The sequence below is a fragment of the Bos taurus genome, chromosome 13, assembly GCF_002263795.3.
Source record: "Bos taurus isolate L1 Dominette 01449 registration number 42190680 breed Hereford chromosome 13, ARS-UCD2.0, whole genome shotgun sequence".
NCBI lineage: Eukaryota > Metazoa > Chordata > Mammalia > Artiodactyla > Bovidae > Bos > Bos taurus.
Window position 1 is genome coordinate 43,768,059 of NC_037340.1, and position 20,499 is coordinate 43,788,557.

Here is a 20,499-nt window from a genome sequence, read left to right on the forward strand (position 1 = left end):
TTTCAGGAGATGGAACCCTGATGTGTTTCTGGGGGAGCTGAGCTCAGCGTCCTCTTGTCCACCTGGAGCTCCTCCCCAGGACAGTGTGTGACACTCACTGTTCACTAAGTGTGGCTCCTGTGACTGTTCAGGAAGAGTCAGTGCCGATTTATTTTCTTCCTTTCCTAGACCATGGTTTCTTTTTTCTTTTTTTCTTTCTTTCTCCTTCCTTCCTTCTTTTCTTTCTGCTGTGTGGTGTGTGCATTCCTGTGTGTGTGTATGTGTTCCTGGGTGTGTATGCATTCATCATTGGGTACTTGAAACAACAGGAAACTACTCACTCTTGGTTGATTTCCTCCACGTCATGACTGGCCTTCACTAGTTAACTTGGCACGCTCCTTGTCCTGGGATTAGTCCAAAGGAAAGCTAAGGGCTGCTCAGTTTATTTCTGAGCCAACATCTTGCCTGACCCATGGGTGGCTGTTTTATTCCCATGAATATATGTCTGTTTTTGAATGCCCTATGTCCCCCAAATCCACATGCCAGTTCTACTCAGGGTTTTACATGGTCTAGTCTATGTCGCCACCCTTAATCCTTTGTCCCTGGTCCCACATATGTATAGGCCCCCTGTAGCTGTAATGAGACACTCCAGCTGCTCTTCAGTTTAAGCTTGTTTAGGTAAAGCAGACATTCATCTTCAGGCTGTCCCCAAGTAGGTTGGAACATTGCATTAAGGTTTTCTGTGATCACTCTAGTTTGAGGGAGCTGAGTCACTGCTCTTTACAGATCAAGACTGCACTGCCCCAGGCAGGAGGATGGTACAGATGAGTAAAAACCCCACAAAATGTCCTTCCATCCTGTTCTGGATTTTTCATAACTGTGTGTTCACTTTGTTGCCATAGATTTTGTTTGACTGTTTTCTAGAGCTCATATGACATTTTTCACCTGGGTTCTGATTGTTTTCTCATGTTTCTAAGGGAGAATTCAATACATCCTAGCCCACCATTTTGCTCACATCACTCTGTTAAATTTTGTTTAGTTTCACAACATTTCACGATATCAGTGCCTCACATTTTCCGGTACTTATCCCAAAGTTGTTACAATTTAACTTGCTTACAAGTTTTTCTTTCATGGGTAGGGCTGAGCAAAATAGCAAAGTATGTAAAATATGTATAATTTATATTATGATAGCTTTCTAAAAGTTATATAACTAAGTTCAAGGTATAAACCCTCTAAGAGTCAGTTTGCACACTGCACATGGTATCCAAAAACTGGCCAGAATGTGTGGTTTTGGTGTCCTTTTCAGGATTTCACCACCGTCAGGTCTGTAAAGTAAAATAATTTTGCTGGTGGTAAAAATAAAAGGCAAATTTATTTTCATTACTCAGCCATTAAAAAGAATACATTTGAATCAGTTCTAATGAGATGGATGAAACTGGAGCCTATTATACAGAGTGAAGTAAGCCAGAAAGAAAAACACCAATGCAGTATACTAATGCATATATATGGAATTTAGAAAGATGGTAATGACAACCCTGTATGAGAGACAGCAAAAAAGACACAGATGTATAGAACAGTCTTTTGGACTCTGTGGGAGAGGGGAGGGGGGATGATTTGGGAGAATGGCATTAAAACATGTATAATATCATATAAGAAACAAATCGCCAGTCCAGGTTCGATGCAGGATACAGGATGCTTGGGGCTGGTGCACTGGGACGACCCAGAGGGATGGTATGGGGAGGGAGGTGGGAGGGGGGTTCAGGATGGGGAACACATGTACACCCATGGCAGATGCATGTTGTGTATGGCAAAACCAATACAATATTGTAAAGTAAAAAAATAAATAAATAAATTTAAAAAAAAAGAAGTTTTCATTCTTTATGAAGGGATATGAGTTTGAGTGAACTCTGGGAGTTGGTGATGGACAGGGAGGCCTGGCATGCTGAGATTCATGGGGTCGCAAAGAGTCGGACACGACTGAGCAACTCAACTGAACTGAACTGAAGATTTTTTAAAATGCTTATTGATCACTCCTTTAAATTGTGTGATTCTCTGTATGTGTGTATTTGTACTGTAAGATTCAGCTTCATACTTAGAAAAATGAAAAAAGATTGCTATGTGGAAGTTTCTAGTCTAACATACAGTTTATACTTGTTCAGCCAACCTCATCAAAATGTATCCTAAGATTATACTGATAAAAAAAACCAAGCAAGTTAACTGGCTTTAATTCTCTTCTTACTCCATGGGAACTGATTTACTCATGCTCCTCCTACAATGTATCTGCTAACATTGGACAGTGCAGCTGTGGCGTTACCTTCCTATTACATATAACCTGTGAAGGCAGAAGAAAAAAAAATCAGTCTGCTTACCCAGAGGAGCAACAGGCAATGGAAACCCAATGCCAGAGGGTGAAGCTTAATGATGGCCACTTCATTCCTATCCTGGGATTTGGAACCTATACACCTGAGGAGGTAAGAGTAGTGGTTTGGGGTTGAGATATAAATAGTAGTGGATGTAACATGAGAGGAAGGGGACTTTGGTTGTCAAGCACTGAGCTCCTGTGTGACTCTGGGAGGATCACGTGGTTCCACTAACCAGGCTAGAACCGTGCCCTGTGAAAGAGGAGAGAGCATCCAGTCTCTACCCTGCATCAGGGTCTGAGGCTGTGCTCACCTTCAGATTACTCTGGGTTCCCCTGAAGTTTCCATCTCTTTCCCAGCTTGGCGGAAGAGGTGAGACTCGGCTGTCAAGAATGCTGACTGTCAGCTGCTTTGCTTTGAGGAGCATTGTAATGGTGGGGTTTCTCTGTATGTTTCATTAATTCCAGAACCCTTTCCTTCTTCCAAAAACACATGACCCAGAGAAGTATTTGAGGTAGAAGATCCTGAAGATGAGGTGACTGAAAACTAATGGGAGAGAATTGCTTTTCTATTGTGAAATACCTGCTCGGTGCCAAGCAAGAAACACTCCAGTTGTGTTTTGACCTGTACTTCTGTTTCTGCTTGGAAGCTTATTCTAATGGAAAGTATAGCTTCATTAGAGGGGATAAGCTACACTCTTTCAGGAAAGATTTCAATTGTAGGGTTTGTATTTTATTTTTACTATACTCTTCAGCCCTTGTGCATAAGAGAGCCTAGTGGACAAGACTCTAGACTGGAAGCCAGAAAATTGGCTGCCCATCTTTTCCTTAAGAGTATGTGGTATGTGGTACCTCACTGTTTATCGCAGCACTGTTTATAATAGCCAGGACGTGGAAGCAACCTAGATGTCTATCAGCAGATGAATGGATAAGAAAGCTGTGGTACATATACACAATGGAGTATTACTCAGCCATTAAAAAGAATAAATTCGAATCTGTTCTAATGAGATGGATGACACTGGAGCCTATTATACAGAGTGAAGTAAGCCAGAAAGAAAAACACCAATACAGTATACTAACACATATATATGGAATTTAGAAAGTTGGTAATGATAACCCTGTATGCAAGACAGCAAAAGAGACACAGATGTATAGAACAGTCTTTTGGACTCTGTGGGAGAGGGCGAGGGTGGGATGATTTGGGAGAATGGCATTGAAACATGTATAATATCATATAAGAAACAAATTGCCAGTCCAGGTTCGATGCAGGATACAGGATGCTTGGGGCTGGTGCACTGGGATGACCCAGAGGGATGGTACGAGGAGGGAGGTGGGAGGGGGGTTCAGGATGGGGAACACATGTACACCTGTGGCAGATTCATGTTGATGTATGGCAAAACCAATACAATATTGTAATTAGCCTCCAATTAAAATAAATAAATTTAAATTTAAAAAAAAGAGTATGTGGTTGTGATGAGGAACTGGTCCTTAAACTTTGAGTCCCACTTTTTTCATCTACAAAACAGAAGGAAATATTCAGAAATACTTTGGAGATAGAAGACAGTGCTTGTTTGTTTTTTTTTGGCTTATGTGGCAACTTTATTGATTTGTCTCTACACAGTATCTTTTTTTTTTTTTTAACTTTACAATATTGTATTAGTTTTGCCAAATATCAAAATGAATCCACCACAGGTATACCTGTGTTCCCCATCCTGAACCCTCCTCCCTCCTCCCTCCCCATACCCTCCCTCTGGGTCGTCCCAGTGCACCAGCCCCAAGCATCCAGTATCGTGCATCAAACCTGGACTGGCGACTCGTTTCATACAAGATATTATACATGTTTCAATGCCATTCTCCCAAATCTCCCCACCCTCTCCCTCTCCCACAGAGTCCATAAGACTGATCTATACATCAGTGTCTCTTTTGCTGTCTCGTACACAGGGTTATTGTTACCATCTTTCTAAATTCCATATATATGCGTTAGTGTACTGTATTGGTGTTTTCCTTTCTGGCTTACTTCACTCTGTATAATAGGTTCCAGTTTCATCCACCTCATTAGAACTGATTCAAATGTATTCTTTTTAATGGCTGAGTAATACTCCATTGTGTATATGTACCACAGCTTTCTTATCCATTCATCTGCTGATGGACATCTAGGTTGCTTCCATGTCCTGGCTATTATAAACAGTGCTGCGATGAACATTGGGGTACATGTGTCTCTTTCCCTTCTGGTTTCCTCAGTGTGTATGCCCAGCAGTGGGATTGCTGGATCATAAGGCAGTTCTATTTCCAGTTTTTTAAGGAATCTCCACACTGTTCTCCATAGTGGCTGTACTAGTTTGCATTCCCACCAACAATGTAAGAGAGTTCCCTTTTCTCCACACCCTCTCCAGCATTTATTGCTTGTAGACTTTTGGATTGCAGCCATTCTGACTGGCGTGAAATGATACCTCATAGTGGTTTTGATTTGCATTTCTCTGATAATGAGGGATGTTGAGCATCTTTTCATGTGTTTGTTAGCCATCTGTATGTCTTCTTTGGAGAAATGTCTATGTAGTTCTTTGGCCCATTTTTTGATTGGGTCATTTATTTTTCTGGAGTTGAGCTGTAGGAGTTACTTGTATATTTTTGAGATTAGTTGTTTGTCAGTTGCTTCATACCATGTTCATGGATTTGAAGAATCAATATAGTGAAAATGAGTATACTACCCAAAGCAATTTATAGATTCAATGCAATCCCTATCAAGCTACCAAAGGTATTCTTCACAGAGCTAGGACAAATAATTTCACAATTTGTATGGAAATACAAAAAACCTCGAATAGCCAAAGCGATCTTGAGAAAGAAGAATGGAACTGGAGGAATCAACCTACCTGACTTCAGGCTCTACTACAAAGCCACAGTTATCAAGACAGTATGGTACTGGCACAAAGACAGAAATATTGATCAATGGAACAAAATAGAAAGCCCAGAGATAAATCCATGCACATATGGACACCTTATCTTTGACAAAGGAGGCAAGAATATACAATGGATTAAAGACAATCTCTTTAACAAGTGGTGCTGGGAAAACTGGTCAACCACTTGTAAAAGAATGAAACTAGAACACTTTCTAACACCATACACAAAAATAAACTCAAAATGGATTAATGATCTCAACGTAAGACCAGAAACTATAAAACTCCTAGAGGAGAACATAGGCAAAACACTCTCCGACATACATCACAGCAGGATCCTCTATGACCCACCTCCCAGAATACTGGAAATAAAAGCAAAAATAAACAAATGGGACCTAATTAAACTTAAAAGCTTCTGCACAACAAAGTAAACTATTAGCAAAGTGCTTGTTTACTTTGTAGAGCAAAGTGGACTGAGGGGAGGGAAGGGTTTAGGCTATTTTTGAAGCTCACTGGTTCATTACTCAGTACATCCCTGAATGCCCCTGCATTTAAGTTAAACAGGGACTAGAGCCAAAAGAGGGCAATTAGACCAAGGATCTACCTCCTTGAAAAAGGAAAGATTCTAAGTCACATAAAAACAAATGGAATATTATTCAGCCTTTATAAAAGAAGTTATCCTTTTGCCACTTGCAACAACATGGAGGAACCTGGAGAATATTAAACTAAGTGAAATAAGCCAGAAGTAGGAAGACAAATACTGCCTAATCTCTTTGTTGGTGGAATCTAAAAAAGTGAAACTCAGAAGCAGAGAGTAGAGGAATGGTGATCAGAAACTGAGTACATGCAGGGGGAAATGGCAAGATAATGGTCAAGGATACAGACCTTCAGTTATAAGATAAGTTCTGAGATGTAATGTAGAGCGTGGTAACTATAGTTTAAAAAATGGATTGTATTCATGAGATTTGCTAAGAAACTAGATATTAAGTATTCTCCCCACAGCCAAAAGTTATCCATATGAGGTGACAGAGCTGTTATTAGTTTGATTGTGTTAATCATTAACAATGGATAATTATATGAGAATATTGGTTTGTAAAACTTGAATACATACAGATTTTATTTGGTGTATTCTATGTGGCTTCACTGGTAGACAGAGGTCCCAGAAGATTTCACCTGGTTTCTTGATGCTTTTCAGCTCAGTTCAGTTGCTCAGTCGTGTCCAACTCTTTGGAACCCATGGACTGCAGCACGCCTGGCTTCCCTGTCCATCACCAACTCCTGGAGCTTACTCACACTCATGTCCATCAAGTCAGTGATGCCATCCAACTTTCTCATCCTCTGTTGTCCCCTTCTCCTCCTACCTTCAATCTTTCCCAGCATCAGGGTCTTTTCCAGTGAGTCTATTCTTCACATCAGGTGGCCAAAGTATTGGAGTTTCAGCTGCAACATCAGTCCTTCCAATGAATATTCAGGACTGATTTTCTTTAGGATGGACTGGTTTGATCTCCTTGCAGTCCAAGGGACTCAAGAGTCTTCTCCAACACCATAGTTCAAAAGCATCGATTCTTCTGCACTCAGCTTTCTTTACAGTCCAACTCTCACATCCATACATGACTACTGGAAAAACCAGAGCTTTGATTAGACAGACCTTTGCTGGCAAAGTAATGTCTCTGATTTTTAATATGTTATGTACATTGGTCATAGCTTTTCTTCCAAGAAGCAAGCTTTTTTTAAATTTCATGGCTGCAGTCACCATCTGCAGTGATTTTGGAGCCCGAGAAAATAAAGTCTCTGACTGTTTCCATTGTTTCTCCATCTATTTGCCATGCAGTGTTGGGATCAGATGCCATGATCTTGACTTTTTGAATGTTGAATTTTAAGCCAGCTTCTTCACTCTTCTCTTTCACTTTCATCAAGAGGTTCTTTAGTTCCTCTTCACTTTCTACCTTAAGAGTGGTGTCATCTGCATATCTGAGTTTATTGATATTTCTCCTGGCAATCTTGATTCCAGCTTGTGCTTCATGCAGGCCAGCATTTTGCATGATGTACTTTGCATATGTTACATAAGCAGGGTGACAATATACAGCCTCGACGTACTCCTTTCTTGATGCTTTTACCAGGTACTTTATACCTTTGTGGATTTTGCTTCAAGCATCTCACAGTGTGAATTGTATCCATGAATACCACTTTATGCTAAGTATTACAATTTTTTCCAGAAAATCACTGAATCTGGAGTTTTTCTTGGGGTCGTTTGATACCTGTGATCAACCACTGATCACCTGGGATTGAAGGGTTCCTGGTCATCCATTTAATCACCGACCAGGAAAGTTCAGGAAAACTGTCATGGGTTCATCACCACACATGCAGAATGAACCAAAAGCACAAAGAAAAGTTGATTATTGGAAAGATCAAAGCTTGTGGCTCAGCAATTTCTTAATCATGGGGATGTTTAATTCTACCTTTGTTGCTTATGTAGGTTCCTAAGAGTGAAGCTCTGGAGGTCACCAGATTCGCTATAGAGGTTGGGTTCCGCCACATTGACAGTGCTCATGCGTACAGAAATGAAGAGCAGGTTGGCCAAGCCATTCGAAGCAAGATTGCCGATGGCACTGTGAAGAGAGAAGACATATTCTACACTTCAAAGGTGATTTGTGTGTTGTGTGTGTGCACGTGTGTACAACTAGTTGTATGCAGGTGATAATTATGTAATAGGATCAGTAATTAGGTGAATGTTGTTTACTGATACAGCTTTCTTTCCACACATATTTATATGTTAAATGTAGTTTCCTCCTCCCCTGCCCAAAAATAGAAAGTGATACCAACTTTTTCTTTGCTGCTCTGTTCAAATTTTCAAGTCACTTTCCTTCTCTGAGCCTAGACCAGAGGAGTGTGATTTAGTATGGTCTAAGGATTCATACAGAAGTGTGAATAGATTATAGCTTTTCTTATCATCTGGGTGAGTTTCTCAAATTTCTTCACATTCTGAATTTCAGTTCTCAACTCTAAGAATAAGAGAGAACATTAGGAGAGGGATTTTGTATATTCCACAAGATCTAGCCAAAGTGTCTTGAATTATGTTCTGCTCATGTTAATATGTTCAAAATACTTTTTTTTCTACAGTTATGTAAACAAAATGCTAATTAATTCTGAGAGGACTGGTTGAATTAGACTAAGTTTGTGCTTTTACGCTGTATTAAACACAATTCAGATGATAGGCATGGTAATTATTTTATAATGTTATTTATCTTGATTAATTTTATTCTATTATGAATGATGTACTGATGATAAATTCAGTCAAATAAAGTTTGCATGGGTGGGTTAGATAAAAAATGGAACTCAAGAAAAAAAGGAGCATTTTTCCCAGTAGTCATCCATTTCTAAGCAATAAAAATGTTTAATCATTAAATGAAACAAGACAAACAAAATGACCTACTGCCTTCATTTAATATAACTTCTATTATTTAACCTCTGCAGCTTTGGTCCACATCCCTTCAACCAGAGTTGGTCCAATCAGCCTTGGAAAAGTCACTGAAAAGCCTTCAACTGGACTATGTTGATCTCTATCTTATTCATACTCCAGTGCCTCTGAAGGTTGGCAATTTGTATGATCACCTCTATCTTATTTCATGTGTCACAATGTCTATCAGCTTCCATGGATGGTTGGCTTAAGATTTTTCATAGTACTTTTTTCATAGTACTTAAGTATTTTTCATAGTACAGTGTAGGGTGTACTCTACACTGAGGAAAGTTGAGTTGTAGTATTCTTAGAAATGGGTCCATTTTTCTATCTCTTATCATGGCATTACTCTTGGTTTGTTTTATTTTCACTGAACATTTTTGATCGGTGGCAAATATGGCCTTTGGGGCCTCAAGACTCATGGTCATGAACATTTGAGAGCATGTCTAGATCTTCCACATTCCATATCAACCTAAGGAGAGCCTTGCTGGTTCATATGCCTGCCCTAGGGCACCTGATGCTCAAAGGGAAAAGGAAGTCTGATATTTAGCCCAGGTCAAGTTTGCAATTTTAATGCCAGAAGTAAGGCATAACTTACAGTCACTCCCAGTGCAATGGAGGTATTTTGCAAGAGGAAAGTAAAAGATGCAGAAAAAAATTCAAGTAAGTCATTGACAGTCCCCATTAGAATGGAGGAAAATTGTATTTATCAAAATGTAAGTGTAAGAGATTAGTGGAAAATTGCCTTCTAAACACATTTCTCAAAACTCCATTTGTAAAGCACTTTGCAAATATTAGTATCTAGAATGTTGTAAACCTATCTCATAGAGGTTTGATGCCCTGGTCCTAGATGTGCCTGGCTGTTTGGCTAAGTGTGGGGAAATCGTTTTGTAACACCTCTAAAATGACTGCTTCTATTCCAGCCAGGGGAGGAAATTTTGCCAACAGGTGAAGATGGAAAACTGATACTTGACTCAGTGGATCTCCGTCACACGTGGGAAGTGAGTCCAGGGAAGAGAAAACCAGGGGAGGAGCCAGGAGATAGGGAACCTCCTCATTTCTTCCACCTGTGAGAATGGGCTGTGGCCCATCAGACTCAGCAGTTCATGAATCTAAGGGCTGGGATGCTGGGGTTGTGGGGAGGAAACCATTGCTGAAATGTTCACAGAGAAGAACAGTGGAGAAGAATTTGGGATGGTAACATAGGCATCTATTGTTTTCCATGTATTATGTCTTCTCCAGGGTTTTTCTAACTGTAATTCTTCCTGTGTCATGAACTTTTCCATTTTTTCCTTCCTTATAATCAATGCTAATTTTTGACAAGAGACACTTTTAACAATTTTTTTTCAGCCATTAACCTTGTTTTATTGCCCATTCCAAGTGACTGTTCATGACTGTTCACCACCCCTCCCTCCCAGGCCCTGGAGAAGTGTAAGGATGCAGGGCTGACCAAGTCTATTGGGGTGTCCAACTTCAATCACAAGCAGCTGGAGAAGATCCTGAACAAGCCGGGGCTCAAGTACAAGCCCGTCTGCAACCAGGTGAGCAGACTTGACTCCTCTCCCTCCTGCTCTTCACAACCTCCTTCTTACACTGGAGCCAGATGTCTGTCTGGCCTTCCCTCCTGTTCATTTGACCTTTGTGGACATAGGATTCTAGAGAGCAGAGCCTCTGCCTGGACAGTGTAAATAGAATCCATAACAGTATCTCTGACTGATAAAGTCTGGGTGGAAAAGGCGGGGCGGGCTTCCTGCTAAATTGTGGGTAGGAACTGAGGGAAGTGAAAAGGAGTTAGACTCAACACCCAGAACTTAGAGAAAGGGGTTTTTCCCCTGAGCTTAAAGCATGACCAGAAATCAGATGTCACAAAGCATCTCAGAGGGAACTATGTACATTAATGAAACATGGAACAGGAAGTAAACAAAGAGAAAAATCAGCTGAGATGGGTGTTAAGAGTTTGTGTGGAGTTTGAATGCCTGAATCCTTTGTCTTGGTTTCTCTGCATTTATGGGTCTTCAACCAAGTTTGCTGGAGGCTATTAAAGTTCATCAAGTTTGATGGATGAAGTTAAAGGCTTATGGTGATACTAACCACTGATGAAATATTCATTCAGGAATACTTACTCAATCGTAGAGCACACCTTGTGATTTACTCAAGCTTGGACTGGTTGTCCCATCAATGTCCATCACGAAATTAACTGATTAAACTCACTTTTCTATGTCTGTTTCTGTTCTCGAACTTTTTTTGGTTCTATTTTTTACCTTATTGTGGTAAAAGAAGACCATGAGACCTAACCTCATAGCAAGTTTTGAAGTATTCATATAATACAATACAGTGTTGTTTATTATAGGGACAGTGTTGGAAGCAGATCTAAAATTCATTCATCTTGTATAATTGAGACTTCACATCATGCTTATCAGTTCCAGATTCCCCCCTCCTCCTAGCCCCTGGTGACCATCTCTCTGCTGTTTAATTCTAAGTTTGACAGATCTAGATATGCCGTATACCTGAGATGTGATACATATGTCATGTAATCTTCACCCTTCTGCAACAGTCTTATTTCATACGTACCATAATGTCTTTAAGTTACAAGTTGGAGTCAAAGAAAAAGAATCTTATATGGAAAGTGTAGCTTACACAATTCAAGAAATATATATATATATTTTAGTTATAAAAGTTAAGAAATTAATGTGATTCTGGTATCAGTTTTACTTCCATGTTTTTATTGTGAAAAATTTCAGATATTAGAACAGTTAAGGATACAATAGTGTGTGTGTATATATATATATATATTTAATTCTATGGATTTATATAATAAATATATATATTATGTTTTGACAACCTGGATCTGATATGGTTCACATGTCACTTTGAGTCATATTTTTCATGGTTTTTAACCTAGAATCGTCACTGAATCATTATGTCATGAAGATAGCGAGACAAGTTCTCAACAAACACACTGTATTTATCATCATTATTTTGTGACATTGATTAACTTGTTTGTCTGGTTCTAGTTTATGTAAATTAGTATTTAAATCTGAATTCCTTACTACATTTGACAAGAAAACGTCCTTTTACTTTTCCATTCTCCATAAATCTTTATTTTTTTTAACTTATTTTAACTGGAGGCTGATGATTACTTTACAGTATTATGGTGGTTTTTGCCATACATTCACATGAATCAGCCGTGGGTGTCCTTGTGTGCTGTGCCTCTCACATACACCTGAGTAGGAAGCATGTGATGACAAGTTGTCCTTCTGTGAATAGTGGTATTTTGTTCTCCTGGTAAAACTACTGGTAGCTAGATTTTTTGTTTGGAAGTGTGTACTTCCCTGTTGAAATTATCTAGTCATCTTTCGGATAATAACTTTCATCAGAGGAATTTCGATTTCCCCCAAATTTTCACAAAATGGTTGAGAATCCTTCAATGACTCCCATATGCATTAATTATTTAATTGGGATATTTTTCAATATTTTCAATTTTAAGCAATATTTTTAATCTCCTGACCTAACATTTTATTGTAAAGACAAAATTCCTTCATTAAGTCAACATAAAATGCACTTATTCCTGTAAGACAGGGTAAAAACTTAACTCCTTCCCATTAATTGTCAGTTTCTGAGAAAGGATTTATTGTACTACTCACCATCCATGGAAGAAAATAGTTTTGTTCTTTCTCCCGCTCTCATTACTAGAGCCTCAGGGATTTTTATTTATTCTGTGTGCTACATTTGTTTTCACTCATAATTCTTTTTGATGCTCAAGTTTACCCAAATGCCACCAGTGGGACCTCCCCCTTCCATCACACTAGATCCCCTCCCATCACACTAGGTCCTATAGTCCCAAGATTCTAACAGCTCTTTTTCTGTCTCCAGTCTGGAATTAGACATATGTCTTGGTGGTGTTCAGCGGTATTTAGTAACCAAGATCTGGTTCCTAGAGTTGCTTGTTCTCAGGAATTATTACTTTTTTTTTTTTAATCTTTTCAGGAAACAGAGATAAAATTTGTTTTTTTTTTTTAAATCATTATTGAGGTTGATGTTTCCAGTTGTAATTTGATTTGCACAGGTTTTTTTTTTTTTTCTTTAGCATATGTAATTTTTACTTTTATGCTTCCTCTGACATATTACCTTTTCATATAACTTGACAACTCTTCTCTGTTGGTGTTCTACAGGTGGAATGTCACCCTTATCTCAATCAGAGCAAGCTGCTGGAGTTCTGCAAGTCACACGATATTGTCCTGGTTGCCTATGGTGCTCTGGGGGCCCAGCGGTCATCAAAATGGTATGAACATTACTGAAGGCCACAGGCAGTTACTCTGAAAATCAATTTTTTTAAGTCTTTACTGAATTTGTTACAATACTGTTTCTGTTTTATGTTTTGGTTTTTGGGCTTCAAGGCATATGGGATCTTAGCTCCCTGACCAAAGATCAAACCCTCAACCCCTGAACTGGAAGATGAAGTCTTAACCACTGGTCAACCAGGGAAATCCATAAAACTCAAATTTTGAGAAAATATTTTTATAATAATATACACAGTGTTTTTTTCATACTGTTCATGGGGTTCCACGGGACTGGAAAAGGTCCGTTTTCATTCCAATCTCAAAGAAAGGCAATTCCAAAGAATGTTCAAACTACCTCACAATTGCACTCATTTCACATGCTAGCAAAGTAATGTTCAAAATTCTCCAAGCTAGGCTTCAACAGTACATGAACTTCCAGATGTTCAAGCTGGATTTAGAAAAGACAGAAGGAACCAGAGATCAAATTGCCAACATCCTCTGGATCATCAAAAAAGCAAGAGAATTCCAGAAAAACATCTACTTCTGCTTTACTGACTACACCAAAGCCTTTGACTGTGTGGATCACAACACTTGGAAAATTCTTAAAGAGATGGGAATACCAGACCACATGAGCTGCCTACTGAGAAATCTGTAAGCAGGTCAAGAAGCAACAGTTAGAGCTGTACATGGAACAAAAGAATGGTTCCAAATCAGTAAAAGAGTACATCAAGCCTGTATATTGTCACCCTGCTTATTTAATTTATATGCAGAGTACATCATGCAGAATGCTGGGTTGGATGAAGCACAAGCTGGAATCAAGATTGCTGGGGAAAATATCAATAACCTCAGATACACAGATGATACCACTCTTATGGCAGAAAGTGAAGAAGAACTAAAGAGCCTCTTGATGAAAGTGAAAGAGGAGAGTAAAAAAGTTGGCTTAAAGCTCAACATTCAAAAAACTAAGATCATGTCATCCAGTCCCATCACATCATGGCAAATAGATGGGGAAACAACAGAAACACTAAAAGTCTTTATTTTGGGGGGCTCCAAAATCACTGCAGATGGTGACTGCAGCCATGAAATTAAAAGACCCTTGCTCCTTGGAAGACAAGCTATGACCAACCTAGACAGAATGTTAAAAAGCAGAGACATTACTTCTCCAACAAAGGTCCATCTAGTTAAAGCTCTGGTTTTTCCCGTGGTGATGTATGGATGTGAGAGTTGGACTGTAAAGAAAGCTGAGCACCAAAGAATTGATACTTTTGAACTGTGGTGTTGGAGAAGACTCCTGAGAGTCCCTTGGACTGCAAGGAGATCCAACCAGTAAATCCTAAAGGAAATCAGTCCTGAATATTCATTGGAAGGACTAATGCTGAAGCTGAAACTCAAATCCTTTGGCCACCTGATTCAAAGAACTGACTTACTGGAAAAGACCCTGATGCTAGGAAAGATTGAAGACAGGAGGAGAAGGGGATGACAGAAGATGAGATGGTTGGATGGCATCAGTAACTCAATAGACATGAGTTTGAGTAAACTCCAGGAGTTGGTGATGGACACGGAGGAATGGCATGCTGCAGTCCATGGAGTCGCAAAGAGTCAGACACGACTGACTGACTGAACTGAACTGAGCTGAATGCAGTGCTCTGGAGATAACATTTAACTGATGGGAAGAGAAGAGAAATGGGACATAATCCTTCTGTTTTGTCTTACAATCACAAGCCAAATTGATTTTTTTTACATTTCATGTGTCTTGTTGTATGTAGATTTTAATGCAAGTGTCTCTGCATTGAACACTTAAGAGATAAGCTTAAGTCATGACTTACTTATTTTTTAACAAATGAACATGGTGCTAGTAATAAAAGTTTCAAGTCTCCCTCACCTTATATCTAAACTCAGGATAAGAAATGTACCTCCTAGGGACTGCAAGGAGATCAAACCAGTCAATCCTAAACGAACTCAGTCCTGAATATTCATTAGAAGGACTAATGCTGACTGAAGCTCCAATACTTTGGCCATATGATGTGAAGAACCAACTCATTAGAAAAGACCTTGATTCTGGGAAAGATTGAAAGCAGGAGGCGAATGGGATGACAGAAGATAGGATGGTGGGATGGATAACTGACTCAATGGACATAAGTTTGAGCAAGCTCCGGGAGATAGTGAAGGATAGATAAGCCTGGCATGCTGCAGTCCATGGGGCGCAAATAGGCAGACATGACTGAGTGACTGAATAACAACCCAGATCTATGATGATCAAAAAAATCACAAATTGAATCATTTTAGTGAAAATTTGTTTGTAGGAGTATTGCACAATGCAAATAATGATGAAATCTCATTTTTGGACTACTCAATTTTTATCAACACTTCAGAAAAGTGAAAATTAAAAACAAAAAAACATTTCCCTGTGTCCATCTCTTTTTATTTTCTTGCCTTTGTACTTATTTTAGAGCTATGATTATTAAGAAAAATAACCACTGAGAAGTAAAACAGAAAAAAGAAAAAACCCACAAGTTTGGCAGTACTGGTCTCAGCTCAAGCATGCATCCAAATGACTGGGAGAACTTTGTAAATGCAGATTGGGAAATGACACAGTTGAGATTCTGATTCAGTTTGTCTTCAGCTAAGCCATAGAATTTGTATTTCTAACAAGATTCCAGGTGATACTGATGCTTCTGGTCCCTGGACCACACTTTGAGAAACACTGGTCTAGAGTAGACCTACTTTATCTGTTTGAAAAGCCTCCTTAGAAACTGAGTATTCAATTTCAACTCCTCAGCATTTCTGAATTTCCTTCCAGGGTGAACCCAAACTACCCTATTCTTTTGGAGGACCCGGTTCTTTGTGCCATTGCCAAAAAGCACAAGCAGACCCCAGCTCTGGTTGCCCTTCGCTACCAGATACAACGTGGGGTTGTGGTTCTGGCCAAGAGTTACAACAAGAAGCGGATCAGAGAGAACATACAGGTGATGATAAGTGGGGCTGTGGGCAGAGGGCTCCTAAGCAGTATCCTTCACAAGGGTCATTCTTTGTCCAGCTCTCAGACTATCCTTGAATGAAGACAAGTTACCTGTTTTTCTTGGTGCATGAATGCCTTGTGTGTGTTTCTGATGGTTTTCTCCTCCTGCTGTGGCAACAAGAGAGGTGGCATGGCTGGAGAGGGTTCAGGTTGGACAGAAAATAGAGATTTTAGTTCCAGCACTCTGTCAATTTATTCCGTCACCTTGTACAAATATTTTCTTCATTCTCAATTGACAAAATTACATTATTTGATTTTTGTAGGCCATTTAGGCTGCTCTAACAAAATACTTAAGATCGGGTGACTTAGAAACAACTGAAATTTGTTTCTCACAGTTCTAAAGCTGGAGATCTGAGGTCAGGGTGCCTGTGTGATCAAGTGAGGGCCCTCCTCCAGGTCACAGGCTTTCCCTTGTATCTTAACATGGTGGAGGGGGCATCAGAGCTCTCCCAAGTATGTTATATGAATATGACATTGTTTAAAGCTCATTCTTGAGGGCTCCACCATCATGACCTAATCACCCTCAAAGGCTCTAATTTGTAATACCATCTCAGTGGGGTGAGGTCCCAACATGTGAATTTGGGGGCATACAAATTACAGCAGTGATCCTTAACTTAACAAATCATTGTGGTTTTGTTTTGCATTTTCCTAAATACTAATGTTTCACTTTCATGCATTTAATCTCCTTGAGTTTCTGCTTTTGCAAATTTCCTGTTCAAGACTGTGCCCATTTTTGCAGAGTTGTCTTTTGATTTGTGTGTAGGAGACCATCATTGTACCCTTAGTCATAGCTGTACATGAAACTCTCCCCAGTTTCAAGATTTAATGCAGAGATCAGTTATGTGTGTCTCTTGATTCTGTGCTTCGGTAAACAGCCTGCACTCAGCTGTTTGAGTCCTCTTGGCTGGGCTCTCGTGCATCTGCAGTTCAGTGCAGAACAGCTCAGCAGTTCTGCTCTAGCAGGTGGATGTGGCTCTTGTCAGAGGAGCCTGAACACTTCTCTGTATATATTTTCATATATATTTGGCTTAACTGTGGCAACTAACCTGTTCTTCATCTCAGCACAGCACTATGCCCCCTCATCAGTGAATGGGGAAAAATCTTCTTCATATCTGGGATCAGAACTGACTAACCATTTTTTCTGGGAGCAGGTTCTCAGTCTGGAGTGTCCAAAGACTGTGTATTTGGGAAAAGAGGATTTTAGTTTGTTTTCTGTCTCAAGTGATTCACTTAGAAAGACTGATGTACTGTAATGTTTGTAAGGTGGACAGAGAAGGAGAAGGTGTAGGAAGGAGAGATGAGAACTCAGCAGAGGCTCCCAGGCTTGTTCACCTGAAAGCTGAGGACAGACTCGGCTTCCCTGTTCCCTCTTCTTCTCCCCTTCATGGAAACTCCTCCAGTCCAGAGCGGGAGGCCAGCTCCTTGGAGGAGCAGTTAATGTTATTCTTCCTTCCTTCCAGGTGTTTGACTTTGAACTGACTCCAGAAGACATGGAAACAATTGATGGCATCAATAGAAACATGAGATATTATGAATTTCTACCGTAAGTGACTTGCTGATGTTTCACACACTGTTTACTATAACAGGCAGGTCAGCAGGGGAATGAGGATTTTTAAAAGCTTAATTCTAGGAAGACAGTTCTGATTTCCAGTGTAGGAGTAAACCAGATGCTTCCTGTAGACCTCAGAGGTTTCCCCCAGGGTTCTGTCTCTGACCAATAGAAATGTAATTGCGGCCCATGACAGCCCATCAGTAAAATCACCAGTTGACATTGTGGTGAATTCACTACTTTGTGCTCCTAATTACTGTGCCTGGTGTACCACCTCGCAGGGCTGAGGGACCCAGTAGACACATGGAGCACAGTGCCTTGCACTTTAAAGCTCTATGAAAAAATGTTCATATTTAATTCTTTTTAAAGTTGGGTGAAATGATCAGATTAATAGTGACTGTGTAATAATGAATCTGTCCTGGATTATATTCATGTTTGAAATTGAAAATGAAAGTGTTAGTTGTTCAGTTGTATCCGACTCTTTTGTGACCCCATAGACCGTAGCCCCCCCAGGTTCCTCTGTTCATGGAATTCTCCAAGCAAGAATATTGGAGTGAGTTGCCATTCCCTCCTCCAGGGGATCTTCCCAACCTAGGGATTGAACCCTGGTGTCCCATATTGCAGGCAGATTCTTTACAGTCTGAGATACCAGAGAAGCCCATATTCATTTTTATCCTAACACAATTGTAAAATGTCATGTCAATGTTTTTATGGAGGGAAGCCCTTGAAGGGCAACATGCATCAGTGCTGAGAACTCACACTGGACCTGCCTCCACCCCTTCCTTCTAATGTCTGGTAGATTTTCTCCCTAAAGGACATTTCTTTTCCATGACACCATCCATTTACGTCATGTTTATCTCTTCATTGGACTTTTCCCCCTATTACAACTCCCACGTCCTTATCCTTGTTGTCTCACAAAGCTGAATTACCAGTAGATCATGAGCTTAACTAACCCTCTAGTGAGTGACCACTGTGTCCTTAGCAGGACACACCCAGGTAAGATCATCTGGGTTTCTGGTTTCCTGAGTCAAGACTCAACCCATTGTAGCCTTTGTCCATCACGGTCCATCCCCTGGGGAGCCTCCACCTCCTGGACTTTGACTTATTTACTAATGCAGAATTCCAGCTAAAACTGCAGAAGGATCCCAGGATTGAAGAGCCTGAAGACTAATGAGAGAGAAGTTGGAAGGGAGTTTAGAGAGAAGGGAACACAAATTAGTGATAAAATGAAGACACTTTCAAATGAAAGATCTCAAAACTCCCCTTCTTGTTTGTAAAGCTATATCATAATTCTAAGAAAACAAATGATAAATGAATAACATGTGTAAAGCTACTTTTCTATACTCAAAAGATTTTAAGTATAAATCTATGTTCTCCCTCCTTAGTCTTGAATGCCTAGACTTATTTATCTTTGTGACTTTATGTCAACAACACAGCTCTTGGCACATGAATTTTCTCAGAATACACTTTTTAATGAATTGAATAGAAAAGGACAAATTTAGAAAGAAAAATCAGAACATGAGGAAAAAACAGAAAATAGCAGTAATACTAACAAATGAATAACAAGTGTTCTCATAAGTTATAAATTAAGAAAGCAGTTAATCATATTTAGTAGTTATGATTATTTAGGTGTACTTGGTATCTCTTCAATAAATTGGAAATTCATTAATGAAAGCACCCTGTATTGGGGGAGTGATGCTTGATATTTTCTTTTGATGGATGTATGAAAAAAAGAGCAACTAATTCTTTAACTGTGATTATTCTCATCGTATTGGGTCAAAAGTTACACCCAGGACTGAAATAACCTCCACAATAAACCATAAGTGTTGTGCTATCATATAAATTGTAACCTGAGTCAAACTACCTGTCACTGCAGAGTGAATATTACACATGAATGTGCCGTGTGCACATGGAGCAGATACCTGCATATGTGCTTGTTGGGGGAGAAGGAGGGACGTGTTTTGTAGATTTCAAGTTTTAGCCCATCGTGACCACATCACAGAGTAATACTCACTATGACAACATGACTGATTTAATAAATTAGTACTCCTCTTTCTCTTCCAGTGTTATCGATCACCCTGAGTATCCATATTCTGAAGAATATTAACTATGAGATATCTACCATGCATTCTACTAGAATTTCTTGCTTCTAGGGCTGTGAAGAGCATTTCTGTAGTTGGTGGAGGTGTTCAAATGAAGTGTGTGAACTTTTGAAAGCTTGTTTTTATTTAAAAAAACAACATTTTGTGAAATAATAAAGGCTTCAAATAAAGATATTAGTTTTTCCTGATAACAAAATATTTGGAAAATAAAAGGGAAATGATAGAAAATAAAGATAACCTCTGATTAACCCATTTAATAACTTTGGTGTGTTTTCCTTTGTGGAAAAATACATCAGTCGACCTAAGAAAGAAATGGAAAATTTTATTCGAGTCAAATTTGAGAACTGTAACCCAGGAAGCTCTGAGAACTGTTCTGTCCTCTAGAAGTCAGGCACAGGTATGGAAGGTTTTGAGAGAGAGGGTTCTGCATGAAAAGATGTTATTAACAGTATACATGATCCAGATCTAAGCATCATCATGGTGGGTCATATGAGCCCTTACAAGGTCAAGAAGGAATTAACTTTTTTTTTCTCTACTATTTACTGCAAGTTCTTGCAACCCAACCTGCCAAAATAAATACCATGCGATTAAGTACAGAATCTTAAATTGAACCCAAATCTCCTAACTGCGATGTCTATGTTATTTGCACTACATCCAGCTCCTTCCCAGAAATAATTCCATTTTACTTCACTTTGGCTTCACCTGGTGTTTTCATTATTTTAACGTGACCTCTGAGATGGAAAGGGCAGGTACTTACTCTACAAATAAGTAAAGCTAGGTTAAGAGAAGTTTAAATGACACACCAAAGATCACAGAGCTAGTAAAAGCTTACTTTCGAAAACACCCAGTATTCTTAAGAC

The 20,499-nt window shown here is 39.4% G+C and overlaps 1 protein-coding gene across 1 annotated transcript; it reads left to right on the plus strand.

The window, feature by feature from the left end:
• Positions 1–2,154: 2,154 nt before the first annotated feature.
• LOC506594 (prostaglandin F synthase 1-like) lies at positions 2,155–16,028 on the plus strand. Its single transcript, XM_025001370.2, has 7 exons — positions 2,155–2,450; positions 7,709–7,876; positions 8,707–8,823; positions 9,613–9,690; positions 10,108–10,230; positions 12,862–12,971; positions 15,770–16,028. The coding sequence occupies exons 1-7, from the start codon at positions 2,367–2,369 to the stop codon at positions 16,026–16,028; spliced, it is 939 nt and encodes a 312-aa protein (XP_024857138.2). The 5' UTR covers positions 2,155–2,366.
• Positions 16,029–20,499: the final 4,471 nt, after the last annotated feature.

What these genes read in the sequence shown, in the direction of transcription:
- LOC506594 (XM_025001370.2), top strand. Translation starts at nt 2,367, where the DNA reads ATGGAAACCCAATGCCAGAGGGTGAAGCTTAATGATGGCCACTTCATT. An exon ending in ACATATTCTACACTTCAAAG is followed by an intron (nt 7,877 to 8,706) that starts GTGATTTGTGTG and finishes TAACCTCTGCAG; the next exon opens with CTTTGGTCCACATCCCTTCA. An exon ending in ATCTCCGTCACACGTGGGAA is followed by an intron (nt 9,691 to 10,107) that starts GTGAGTCCAGGG and finishes CCTCCCTCCCAG; the next exon opens with GCCCTGGAGAAGTGTAAGGA.